Raw genomic sequence first — 13,564 nt, 5'->3', positions numbered from 1 at the left:
TAAATCTGTACTAAGTTCCAGCTTTCTATCTTCAAAAACACGAAAGTTGGGTCATTTCCGATCGTTCAGTTATATGGCAGCTATAGGATATAGTCGGCCGATCCTTATGAAATTTGGCATGACGTAATGTTTTGCCAAATATAGCTCACATGTCAAATTTGAACTCTCTAACTCTAAAAACACCAAAGTTATACCATTTCCGATCAATCAGTTATATGGCAGCTATAGGATATAGTCGGCCGATCCGGGCCGTTCCGACTTATATACTGCGTGCAAAGGAAAGAAGGGTGTGTGCAAAGTTTCAAGACGATAGCTTTAAAACTGAGAGACTAGTTCGCGTAGAAACAGACAGACGGACAGACAGACGGACAGACGGACAGACGGACAGACGGACAGACGGACAGACGGACATGCTCATATCAACTCAGGAGGTGATCCTGATCAAGAATATATATACTTTATAGGGTCGGAGATGTCTCCTTCACTGCGTTGCACACTTTTGACCAAAATTATAATACCCTCTGCAAGGGTATAATAACCTGCTATGTTTTGTATAATTTTCCCAGAGATCTTTGTTGACTTTCCTATCAGTCGAGTAATTGCCCTCCTATCTGCTCCATATGGGCCGAGGACGGGAGCACTTGCAGTGTATTTTCTCCCTATCAGGTGGTTGCCACAATTCTGAGAACGATGGAGAGCAGCTGCTGTTGTTGCGGCTGCCTCATATAAGGAGGTGAAAACATTATTTTTATTACCTAATTACCTCAATTTATTCGTGGTAATTGCAAGCGCTCTCCATTCCACTTAATGGCCAGCCACTCCATCAGATCGCCATGCCGTCTGGCCAGCTCCATGGAGGAGGCTTTACGATTATACGGCTAAAACCCCGGGCAGACGATCGGGGTCTGGCCAAAATCGGGTTAGCTAAACGGATTTCCAATTCGCTTGACTTTATGAATGAATCTTCTGTGAATCCGTTTAGTTATCGCCGCGGGTTGGGGAAATCTTGGTTTGTTGAACTTGCTGTCAGTTGATGAAGTTGTTGGTGTTGGTCTGGAAAAACTACAATCTGGCCAGAAGTAGGGGGAGTATATCCAGTATATCTTGCATATCAGCTCATAATGAGCTCATTTGCATGTGCTTGTGTGTGTGGGCGTTAATTAAAAAATGTTATGCTTGGATTTTCACTTCCAGTCACTCCCAGAGGGTGAGAGTAAAATATCCATGAATGAAGCTTTTTTTTCTTGATATTATTTTTTGATAAATCTAATAAAATAACAGATACTGATAAACCAAAAAAGGATCAACTTAATGATGTTTTAGTTACCCGAGTTACTAATTGTCTCTTATCGGGGTATGTACTTCAAATGTTCTTTTTTTCAGTCTCAGTCTGCAGCTAATCAATTAACCGAAAACAACTGAAATCAAGTTGTAATCGGATCACAACTGCTCTGTCTCAGCGCGAGACCTCTTTCCTCTCTGCCGACCAATTCAATCGATTCCCATTCGAGGCCCGTTGGCGGCTGGCCCATTGATAACTTTGAACACAAATATTATCATTGTAAATGCGCCGCCTCACAGTTGGGCGTTAATATCAAGCTGTGATTTTGGTGGGGGCGGGGTAAGGGCACAGTGCCAGGGTAGGGGGCAACTTGGCACCGTGGGGTCCCCGGATACATATATACTGGATATATACAGTTTGATTGGACACCGTGCGGGCAGCAGGGAAAACCAAAGAGAGACGAAGTCGCCAAACAAATGCCCGCAATCAGCGCAGGCGGCGCTCGGTCCATTAGGCCCGATATAAAGCTTAATTGCCGGACTCGGCCAAAATCGCAGCAGGCTACCAATGTGACCAGGCTCTGATTGTGCTGCCGATGGAGCTCATTTTCCTGATATGGCTTACACTTAAAAAATAGCATGGCTTACTTTAGTTGAAGGTTTTTATTATTTATTGGAGGTGTTACTGAGACATATATGATTTAGGTTAAGATTGGTAAAATGGTAAGGTTATGTTTTAATATTCTTTTATATTTATATATAGGGTTATAAATAATATCGTATATTTATATATAGGTCATAGTTTATTATTCTGTTATATCAGTTTAAATATTTATTTATAGGTTTTCTCCATATTTGGTATATCTAATAATTGGTTCTATATGTTTAAATTAAATTTATTTAATTACATTTTTTATTAATTTTCTTTCACTGTGTATTCAGATACAGTTTTGTCTCTTTTCAGTCCCTGTTTCAGTTTCTGTTTCAGGCTGTTACTGCTTGCCAAATGATTTGATTACGTTTTGATTAACGCATTGCACTTTCCGGCGCGGTGCGTTTTGCATGCCAGCGCCACCTGCGGCTACCTGAAGGCGTAGCCGAGCCTAATTAATAAACAGACGAGGGGCCCCCACTCGCCAGTCACTCCGATCTGCCGATCCGCCGATCCACCAGCTCCAGCTCCAGCGATGCCCCGGCTCCCTAGGCCCCCCGGAATCCCATGCCCATGCCCGAATCCTCAGTTCTGGGCTTGGGCGTCACCGTTGGCGTCAGCGTAGGCAGGCATTGTAATTATATACGCGTAATTAATTGCGGCGACAATCGATTTGACATTCGAGATAAAAAGAGCACGGCTGCCGCGGAGAATTCTCCGCCTTTATTGGCGAACGCATTTATCAATATTTGATGAATAATAAATGCATAATTAAATTAATTATTTTATTGCTACCCAATAAAATATCACACGATTGCATTTTAATTGTTAACAAATTATATTCAAATTGTATGAATTGCTAACAAGGCAAGGTTGAACGGGTCAAGTGGCCTGGCGACAATTAGATACCCTAGCCCAGTGGTAATTAGGTGGCCTACTTAGGTATACTTTTGGCAAATCAATTTGTGATACATTGGCTGCCCTAGTTCCTAATTAAATGAGCCAATAAATTATTTCATATCCCATTGCGAAGCTGGGAAAATCCTAAACGCTAAAAAAGTGAAAAGTTCACTTCTCAAATATTTAGCTAGACCCACATAGTTCGCGGAATTTTTTCCGCTCTTATCAGCAATAAGCTGGCAAATAATATTTTAATTTATTTATTCAGCACACACGCACCAATACACACAATCACACCTACCCGGCATACCAACACTTGTTTGCCGTTCGTAAATAAATCAAAAAGCTAAATTATTTGACGTGTTGCTCGCCGCTCCTGTCGCTACTGCGGTTATGCTGCTGCTGCTGACGCCGACGGCGTGTTATTTCCATTTGTAATTAAATTAATTGGGTTTTAATTCAATGCGATAAGCGTCAGAGCGAGCAAAGGCAGCAACACCAACGAATCGTGCAGCCACATAGCTATGAAGCTTTATAGCTATAGTACTATTGACGCTCGACCAACTGTCAACAACAAACAATGAAAAAAACATACTCGTTATTGAACCCCGCCTGACACTCGACAAATCGCGCAGGAATAAAAATTATAATGCAAACAATTTTATAATCACTCAATTGTAATCTTAATTCGTTGATTGCTCGTCTAACCTCAGCACTCGGCCACTCGGCGATTGAGTAAATGAGTTGCATTGCGTATACGCCATATGGGCCGGCTCCTCTCCTCGGCAACCGCTTGCCTGATTAATTAAATATTAATTGCCAATTGATAAGAGCTTGACAGCTTCTATCAGACACCCGCTAATTCTCTTTCCTATTAAAGTAATCATTTTTAAAAGAAAAAGTTGTGAAATTTCCAGATTATTATGCAATTGTCCATATTAGTACTCCAATTTCACGCCAATACTGGATGATATAAGCGCCCATGTTTTCTAAAAAACTTTTCCTTTATCAATTCGTTGTGGCCAGTGCTTTGCTATTTCAAACACTCGCCATTCCTAGTTCGTTATGGGTTTGTAATTTCAATAAATATATTACATCAGTGCCGTTCGATCTTATGCAACCGTTCAGTTGAAAATAACACTTCGCACTCTAATCATAATAATGTTTTTTTTTGCCAGGCATTCAACTAGGTCGTCATTCGCATTACCAAGATCGTTAATACTTTGTTGCATTAAGCATTAAATGAGAGGAATTCATATAATATATATTACACACTTTTATTCATGTTTCTAGGAAAAAAAGACCTATACAGCAGATCAAAGTTTAATCTGAATTTCTTATCGCAATTACTATACTTACTGTTTCCGTAAAGAATGACTCAACGTCTGATTACTTTGAATAAATAATATTTCCACCATACTTCGAATAAAGAGAAACGATTTTGTTAAATTTTTGTATAATTATATATTTTTTCAATGATTTTTGTATGATTCTTCATTTTCTCTCTTTTTAAATGTTTTTGTATTATTTTTTCACATTTTTTTGTTTTGTTTTATGATTTATGATTAAACAACTACAGAGGATTAACGCTATATGGTATTCATAATATATTATGGATGTATGAACTATGTTTATAGGTCTGTGGTATTATAATAATGTAATTTTAACGGCATAGTTGTAGCTTTAGATTAGTTTAGTTTAGATGCTTATAAGTATTTTTTAAATACACGATCGATCCTTTAGCTAGACTGACTTACAATGCAAATTACAATACAATCAAATATCAATTAAGTTTATCTTGATTTTACGCTTATTGACTTGAGTTGGGCGAATAAATAAATGATATTTCTTGTTTGTCAATTGATTTTGTTGGCTTCCCTCCAACCGAAAACAAAAATGTAAAAACGAAACTCGTAATTGATTGTGTTTACATGCTAGATTCTATGTACAATTAGGAAACATTTTCTGCTTGCATTTCTTTTCGATATATACAGAGTTGGGTTGGTTAATATTGTGATTCTTTCGTCACTTAACGTATTTACAGGGTGCATTTGAAACAACATTTGAAGGTATCGTAACATAAAATGCGCTAACATCACAGCAAAATTTTGGGGGTTTCCGCTCCAGCAGCTCCGGCGGCTTTTTGGTTACCAGGATTGGGACTATGGCTCTGGATGGGGCGTTGATGGCGACCGAGATCCTGGCGGTGATCGTGCTCGCACACCAACTGGGCCGCCACTTATCCCAAATGCATCAGGCTGGGGTGGAAGTACCCGGCCATGGCCCACTGGGCACCCGGCGCTCCTCGGCCCAAGGCCGCCATTTTGATCTTTTCGATTTCCGCTTCCTGCAGGCGCTTGGCCTTGGCGCGCCTGTTCTGGAACCAAATCTTCACCTGCGTCTCCGTCAGGCGGAGGGAGGAGGAGAACTCTGCCCGTTCCGCAATGCTCAGGTACTGCTTCTCCCGGAACTTCTTCTCCAGCGAGAGCAGCTGCTGGGTGGTGAAGGGAGTGCGCGGTTTCCGGTTTGGCTTGTGCTTGCGAAGGTTGCACTTGATCCTTGGGGGTTCGTTGGCATCTAAAATTGGAGAGAGAAGAAGGTGTGGATAAGTCAGGTGTTCGGTTGATTTAAATAATATAAAAATACTATATTATTCAGTCTTCACTGTAGAAATAAAAGCCAACCGAATGGCGGCAAGTGCTGAATGAAACGGCCTGTCAACCTCGGCTGTCCTTGGCCTTGTCAATTGGCTAAAAGCGACAGAGGCAGCGGCAACAATATACGGTAATTACTCCTTTAAGTGGCCAATAAATTTGCTGTCTAAACTATTTGTCAGACAAAGCAGCAGCAGCAGCAGCAGCAGTTGCAGTTGCAGCGGCGACGGGAAATGCATTCCCTGAGTGGATCCACTCCCCTCTCCCACCCCTTCTCCATGCCCCAACAATATCTCAGTTCGATTCTCTCCACAGCAAAACAATTTTAATTTGGGCATTTTGTTTTGGCAAACAAAGGCGCACAGGCACAAAAAAAAAGCAGAAAAAAACAGCAGAAGAAACGTGCAGGCCTTATAAAGACTACAAATCCCAGGGAGAGTGGGCTGGAAGCGGCAGCAGCAGCTGTTGGTTGCAAGTTGCATGCCGCTTGGCATTCGCCTGGAGTGTTGTTAATGAAAGTAATGAGCTTGCCATCGGGGCTGCGCCAAAGCCACAAAGATGCAAATGGCATTTTAAAGATGCAGTCAGTCCGGGTCAGATCTTCCCAATCCAACCCAGTCCCAGGTCCCACTCCATTATACCCCCTTAAATCCAGCAGCCACAGGCACGCGTAATTTATTGGGCATTTTGTTTTTGAGGAAGCTGAGTAGCAGGGCCGGAGGATCAAAATAAAGACAAATGCAAATGATATGCAACGCTTTAATTTTACGCAAAATTGCACAAATTGAAATTGCCGAGTGACAAACGTGGCCAAGTTGGAGGCTTTTGTAATTGCTTTTTATGCCTTGCATATGGGAAACGAAGCGTTAAACAACAATAACAGAGCCTGAAAGTCCTTGGACTACTCAGACTCACTGCAATACCATAAATAAGAATCAATTAAGATCGCTTCATATTATCTCGATTGCTTCTTTCAGTGTACTATCTCACAAATGAAGAACTCATCGCTGTAATTCGCTGTTCCTTAAAAACTTGATGTGTTCACACACATTTTGTGGCACGTTATGTTTCCGATAAGCAAATAAATGTCTCTGGCCGCCCCACAAGACCATAAAAATCCAACTTGCGACGGAATCAAAACTAATAATCAACTCCGGCTTATGGGAGAACTTGAACGCGCAACCGGCTCATTAAGTAATTAGTGTGACATGTCAGAGTTATGTTAATGCCCCAGACTTATCGGCTGATATGCATATAATTTCACTTATTTGTGTGCCTGCCTTGGTTTCTGTTTCTGATTCAGTTTTGAGATCTGTGGTGCAGGTCGTAAAAGCATTTCGTATGGCCACTAACAAGGTGAAACGAAATGTGAACACTCCCGATAAAGCCACCAATGCATTCAGAGCCCCAGATATCCCCACAAAACTTTATAATGAAGATCACCAGAGGCTGAGACAGCAGCAATATTCAGAAATTTTTGCCTCTATAAATATAAAGATATTTTGTTATTTCCCATCATTTTCCTTCTCTTTAACGCTTGCATTCTGTATTAAGTTTGGGTTTTGATTTTGTTTTGTTTGGTGTGTTGTTGGCTGTGTTGTTTGGTATTTTGTTGTCGCTCTTGTTGTATTGACCATAAATTAGTTGCCAAATTAGCATATAAACGAGGCGGCCAAACTTTTACAGCCTTTTTTCGCTTTTGTCACAGGTTTTTGATTTTACGACTTTACGATTTTCATTTTAATTTTTCCATTTTTGTTTTGTTTCTTTACAATAATATTTATATTCTCCGGTGGTTTCAATATTTATATGCCATTCGTGGTCGGATCATGGTTTTCTTTACCTTGTTGTATGCCGTTTGCATTTATTTCAAAATTAATTGCTCATTTGTCGCTAAATTGCTGGAATGGGGTTTCCATTGCAAGTGAGCTGGATTTTCCGCCCCTCTTGGCTGCCCCGCCCATTGAACACGGAATGCCTTTTTCTGGTTACAAAACCTGCAGCAACATGTACTGAGAGAAAACTTGTACCTATTTCAATTACAAATTAAATGACAGTGTTTTAAAGTCGCATATTAAAAGAGAAACAAGTCACTAAAATCCCGATTAATATCACTTGAATTAAATAATTTTTTTCTGTGTATAAGGAGCGATAGAGACGCACGTTGAAACCAGAGTGCGAGACTTGTTTTCGCCTTTTTGCTCTTTTATAGGCATTGTTGTTGCTGCTGCGATGTTGCTGCTGCTGCTGCTGGGGCAATACGTCGCCATTGCCAGAGCGAATACATGCCACAAACGCCAATTGTGACATTTAGCCTATGTTTGTAATGGATTTTCAATTAATTTGAGTTCTCCGGTGTATTGTAGACGAGACATCGTATAAGACCAGCCAAAGCAACAACACCAGCAGCAGCAAATGAGACAAGCAACAAGCAATTGTGAAATTTACGCGTATCGTTTGGAGCAATGGCAATACCAAATATCCAAAGCAATCGCCTCCCCATAGGGTGACTATAGCTGTATATAGCCGGCGGTGACAACGTTCGATTGATTTGCGGTGCAAATTGCTGGCAATTAATTCTTCATTAAAGCGTTTTCGCATAGCACTGAACACTGAGCCAGCGCACTGAGTTTTTGCAGTGAAAAGCGCTGTTGAGCAATATGGTCGGAGGGAAACCGAAGCCAAATGGTCAGATCGCCGGCTGGATGGCTAATGCAATTACACGCTTACGGTCAAAACGGCAACAGCTCTGGGGCCTTTGGCGAAATGTCTGTCCTGCGCGAGCCGATTTCATAATGAGGGATTTTAATTAGCTCCAAATAGGAGCTGGCCGGCTAAATGGATGATTGGGCCACGAGCAGGGCACCGAAGGGACGTGTTATCCCGGGACTTGGTCCTAACACCGGTTAAACGAGTCAATTAATTAATCAGGTGCGTGTTAATAACCTGTTGCTTTAGCTTACACAGCGAGGGGTCTAAGGCTTTGATTTAAACCAAAATGGTAATAGGAAATTGGAAATTGAAAATCGTTTTTCTCCATGTAGCTGCACTGCCCACTTGCAACACTTGGGAAATCTTGTCACATTGCGTGCTAGCTTTTTATCCATTTGAGCTGTTTTGCAATGAAGTTCGCTGCCTCTGGGCAAGATAAGCGTTTCCAGATAGCCCGTGGGTTGGGCTACTGCTTATGACAAGTGCCAAATGCCATTTAATTACTCAGGTGTAGCAGCAACACCAATAGCAGCAGCAACATCGCCAGCCAAAACAGCAACATCTGTAGTGTGTAGCAGCAGCAGCAGTTCAAATTAGTTGAACTACCAATTGTCTACAAATATTTAGCAAATGCTTGCCGTTGTCTGAACGTATTTCTCAACCTCATGGATCCACACACACACACCTTGCAGTTACACCCCCTCTTTAAGCTGCCCCTGGAAGCCCATGCCATCACCTTCGGGTTGTCTGGCTTGGTAATTTAATGCAAATAAATTTTATTTACCAAAACATACATCAAAATGTCTGCGCCGCCACACGGGCCCCCGCTCCATGCCTCATCCGCCCCCACCTATTTCGGGCCCCCTCGATGTGTTGCATGTGTGTATTTAGTACAGCCTTTGCACGTTAGATGGCGTGCAGAATGCAAATATTATTTTAGCTTTTGACTCTCGGCTCCGAGCCTTGCAAATGGTGTTAAAACGCATGCAAATTCCCCCTCTAAGCCACTCCTACCTCTCTGGACGCCTCTGCTACTCCCTTACTCCTCTTTCCGACGCCTTTTCTCAGTCCAGCAGCCGTCTGTCAACGTTTAAATTGCTGCCGGGCCGGGCTGTTGAAAATTGCGTGTTTCGGGTGGGCGTAGCTGACATGCCACACCCACCGTTTTAGCCAAGTTTTCGCTCCGTCTCGCTCGCCCATCGGCGTTTGGTATTTGTCTGCGTGCGCTGTTTGTATGTGCCTCTATGTATTTATGTAATGACTCCCAAGTTGTTGCTCGTTTGTTCAGCTTGAAAATTAATTTCTATAATGGCTGCCAAGAATTGCAGCTGCAATGCGTGGAGGCCGCCAGAGGGTGAAGAACTGTGGGTGGAGGGGGGTGGTGCATACGTGACTCGGCTGCGCTTGCAATTAGTTAAATTGTGAAGGCACAAAAGGGAATTCCTATTTTGCAACACGAAATGTTAATCAAATAGCCGGCAAAAAAAAAACAAGAACAAGCCCCACACGGCCACACAACAACCAGAGCGTGTGTGTGTTCCCAAGTCTAATCGGAGGTAGTTTCATTTAATAGGCCATGAAAATGCAATCGAAAAGAGCCGACAAACGGTAGCCAAAAGATACAACTCCAACCTCTATCTGGAGCTACTAAGGCCGTAAGGCCGTAAGGCACTAAGTACCTAACACTTGACATAATGCCGCAAAAGATAGCGGCCCAGGTCAGAAGGAAACCTGAAAAGGGGATCATCAGTTCACAAAAGACAGCAACCTGCTGCGCTAATGAGACACGCTGCAGGCAGGAGAACAGGAACCTGAACCTGTAGCTCAACCTGAGGCAGAAACAGAAAAAAAACAGCTGCCAAATGAAACGAAACGAAATGAAGTTGTTCGGGGCATATTTTATATAGACAGGCAGCAGTTGACAGCCAAATGACAAAATAAGCGACAAATGTTTGGAATAGTTTATTCATCTCGGCCGAACAAAAGATATAGCTCAAGTGGCTGCCGATGGGCCATTAGATACGATGGTCTACACTAAGATTGATTTATTTCCAATATTATTATATAGACTCGGCAATCGTTGGCTCTTCGGAAACCTGCAAGCCTGCAAAGCACCCAAAAGACGACGCCCTTTCATGGCTCTTTTTGTTTGCCAATCCGACAGCTTTATAAAACAATGTACTAACAAGTACTAGCAAAAAGTGAAACATTCAGACCGCAAGCCCACAAAAAACTGAAACAAGAACAATTGTTTGTGGGATGTCTGCATATAAAAAGCAAATTTACACTTTTTTGCCAAACTTTTTGCCCAGAAACCCAGAGCGTTGGGCAACTTTAAAAAGCGGAAATGCAAAGTCCGCGTCGGCCGACTTAAGTTCACATGTCAGTCCGGCATCAAAGTGTGACTTAAGCGGGTGTTTTCCTTAGTTTTTTGAGAATATGTGTTTGTGGGGCTTTGGGGAGTCCAGGAAATGCAGGCAAAGTGTGAACTGTGCATGCAGATAGAGATCGGTTAGTTAACCCGCTAGACTCGCTTCAATTAGTCTGGTCAGTCAGTTAGACAGTCGGCTTTTTATGCGTTTATTATTAGATTTCCATTCGGCGGCCGAAAAAAGGGGGGCTGGCTAGCTGTTAGACCGGAAAACACCGAAAAAAACGGTGGCAACCGAGTGCAATGAATAATCAGACAGAGCCAATTGAGGCAAATCAAAACCGACGCGACGCTGCCATCATCATCCAGTAATGGGCCCAGCAATCAGGCACATTTCATTGTTTTATTTAAGGCCCCGCGATAATAATTGCCACGCACTTTGACTACGGCCTGCAGTCACGATCATTGCGATGACGATGACGACGATGATAATGATGAGGTGGCCATGATGGAGCACCCGCAGTTCGCTGGGAGGCGGCCCTCGGTCCATCGATGCCAATTAAGGCGAGGGGCAGCAGTTAATTGAATTAAAATGCGACACAAAATGGTGTAGATAAAGTTGCCACAAGGGGCAGCCGAGGCGGGGGTGTACCAGTGGAATACCTCCATTAAATAAATCGCTTTTAAATATCTCTGTTCTGGCTAATGCGAATTTTGCTCCTAGAGATGCTCTGAGATTACTGATATGATCCTAGGCTACTTAATTTCAATGACTGGAAAATGGAAAGAATATATAATAATATATAAGAAAGCCCTGTCTTCCTAAATCCTTCTTAGCCGCCCAAGCACTTGTCGCTGATAACTTTTTCATTTCCTACTTTGCCTCCCAAACAATAGCCATAAAAAACAAAGAAATAACTTAACATTTAGCGACACTTACCTCCTGCGAATCCTTGGCCCGGAAACAGACCCGGCGGCCCAAAGGGTGGCATTTGTCGGGCTCCCGGCCACGGAACTCCCGCTCCCATTCCCGTCCAGGCAACCGCGGCGGCCGCCAAGGCGCTGAACGGAGTCGGGCGGATGGGCACATGTCCGGAGGCCAACGCCGCCGGCGAAAGTATCGTGGAAGGCATCTGCGAGCCCGGCGGGTTTCCAACGCCGTGCGAAGATTCCAGGGACTTGCCACCGCCGCTGCCATCCAAGCCGTCTGGGGTGGACCGCGGCGAGTCGTCCGCATTCATGTCTTCGATATCCACAATGGAGTCCTCCTCCTCGTCGTGGTCGGGATCGTGCTCGTGATCCTGCATCAGCTCCTCGTCGTACTCCAGCTCGGAGTCAGTGTGGCTGCCCAGCGGAGAGTGGCGTTCGTTTTTGGCGGGTGTAGCGTTGGCTCCGGTGCCGGATCCCGGGCCGGACAGTCCCACAGGTGTGGAGCTGGGCGTGGAACTTGTGGAGGCGGGCGGGGAATTGGCTCTGGCGTCGGCTTGTTGCTGCTGCTGTTGCTGTTGCTGATGTCGCAGCTGGGCGGCCATAGCCTGGTGCTGGGCATGAGCCGCTGCTGCCGCATGGGCGGCCTGCAGAAAGTGGGCATGGTGGGCCACGGCGGCGGGATGGAAGGCGGCTGCACTGGCCGTCGGCGGAGGCGTGCTGCTGGCCTGGGAAACGGGAGATGTGGCCGCCGAGCTGGAGAGATTCGTGGGTCCGTCACCCGCCGTCTGACTGGGCGGCGTCCGGGGTCTTGTGTCCGCCAGAAGCGAAGCCACGCTAAAGTTGCTCAGTCGGGAGGTGGTCTTGTGCAGGTGATGGGCCGGCGGATGAGCTGCGGCGGCTGCCATTTGGAGAGCGGCCTGCTGCTGCTGTTGCTGTTGGTGTTGCTGCTGCTGCTGGTGTTGCTGCTGGGCCTGGGCCAGAAGGTGCTGCTGGTGGGCCAGCAGCAAGGCCGACGGCGAGGTGGGACTGGTCAGGGGATGCAGGCCAGCCGGATGGCTGGGACTGAGGCTGCCCATGCCGGTGGTGCTGCCGGTGCTGGTGTTGCTGCTGGAGATGCTGGTGATGCTGCTGCTGGAGATGTTGCCCGCGGGTGTGTTGCTAGTCGGCGGCACCGTGGGGCTGGTCATCGTCTGGCGCAGACCGGTCACTGTCATGCTCGCTGGGGTCGGCTTGCTGGAGAGCTTTAACATAAAGCCTTTCGTTCGATTTTTCGATTACGGGTTGCTGGCTGGCTGGCTGGCTGCTTTTGTTTTCGTATTACAGTTATTGTTTCATTGGAACAAGTGTGTGCTGTTAATTTGTTTTGATTATCTTTTAATTAATGCGCTCGTTCATCACACGCGCTAAGCACACACACAAACACTCGCGCGCACTCGATCTCCCACACACAGATACTCGCGGCGACAGTATTCTGAAGTCTTTACTTCCAACAGAGACAAAATGCGCACTGAGAGATACACGTCCTCTTGAGATCACGTCTGTTCTGCGAATGAACTGCCGCACCACTTGCTGGTGCTGCCTCGGCTGCCGCAGTTGCTGCTGCTCCTCACAGATACACACCACCACACAGACACGGTGGTGGTTTCAGAAACCGGCTGCTCTAGCTCACTGCCCCACCATAAGCAGCGACACCATTTTTATTGGCTAACTGTTCCGTTTCTTTTTTCGATGGCCTCTCGCTCGCTCGCTTCCAGTGTGGTGAGTTCGCCGACTGAGACGGCGATATCAATATCGCGTGGTGAGTAGGGCGTGGCCAATAATAATTGAATAATTCAATCTTCAGAGCATTTTCCACTTTTTTCTGTGTCTAGGAGCTGCTGCGCGTATTAGCATTTTATAACAACCAGCGGCGGCAATCGCTTGTCCACTTCCACTTTGTTTTTCTCGCTTTTCTTTGGTTTTTCTTGATTTTTATTATTGTTTCTTGTTTTTTTTTTTGTTAGCTGATGTCGTCTCTCTTTTTCATGGCTTCATTTGACTGACATTATTGGCGGCAGGTCTTTT

At 44.7% G+C, this 13,564-nt stretch overlaps 1 protein-coding gene across 1 annotated transcript; it reads right to left on the bottom strand.

Annotated features, from left to right (window-relative positions):
• Nucleotides 1–4,272: 4,272 nt before the first annotated feature.
• Dr (muscle segmentation homeobox protein Drop) lies at nt 4,273–13,059 on the bottom strand. Its single transcript, XM_017245695.3, has 2 exons — nt 11,511–13,059; nt 4,273–5,410 (listed from the first exon to the last, which is right to left on the bottom strand). Exons 1-2 carry the CDS (start codon nt 12,748–12,750, stop codon nt 5,073–5,075), a joined length of 1,578 nt encoding a protein of 525 aa, XP_017101184.2. The 5' UTR covers nt 12,751–13,059; the 3' UTR covers nt 4,273–5,072.
• Nucleotides 13,060–13,564: the final 505 nt, after the last annotated feature.

This window comes from Drosophila bipectinata, chromosome 3R, assembly GCF_030179905.1.
Source record: "Drosophila bipectinata strain 14024-0381.07 chromosome 3R, DbipHiC1v2, whole genome shotgun sequence".
Lineage (NCBI taxonomy): Eukaryota > Metazoa > Arthropoda > Insecta > Diptera > Drosophilidae > Drosophila > Drosophila bipectinata.
This window is presented reverse-complemented; position numbering and strand designations above follow the sequence as displayed.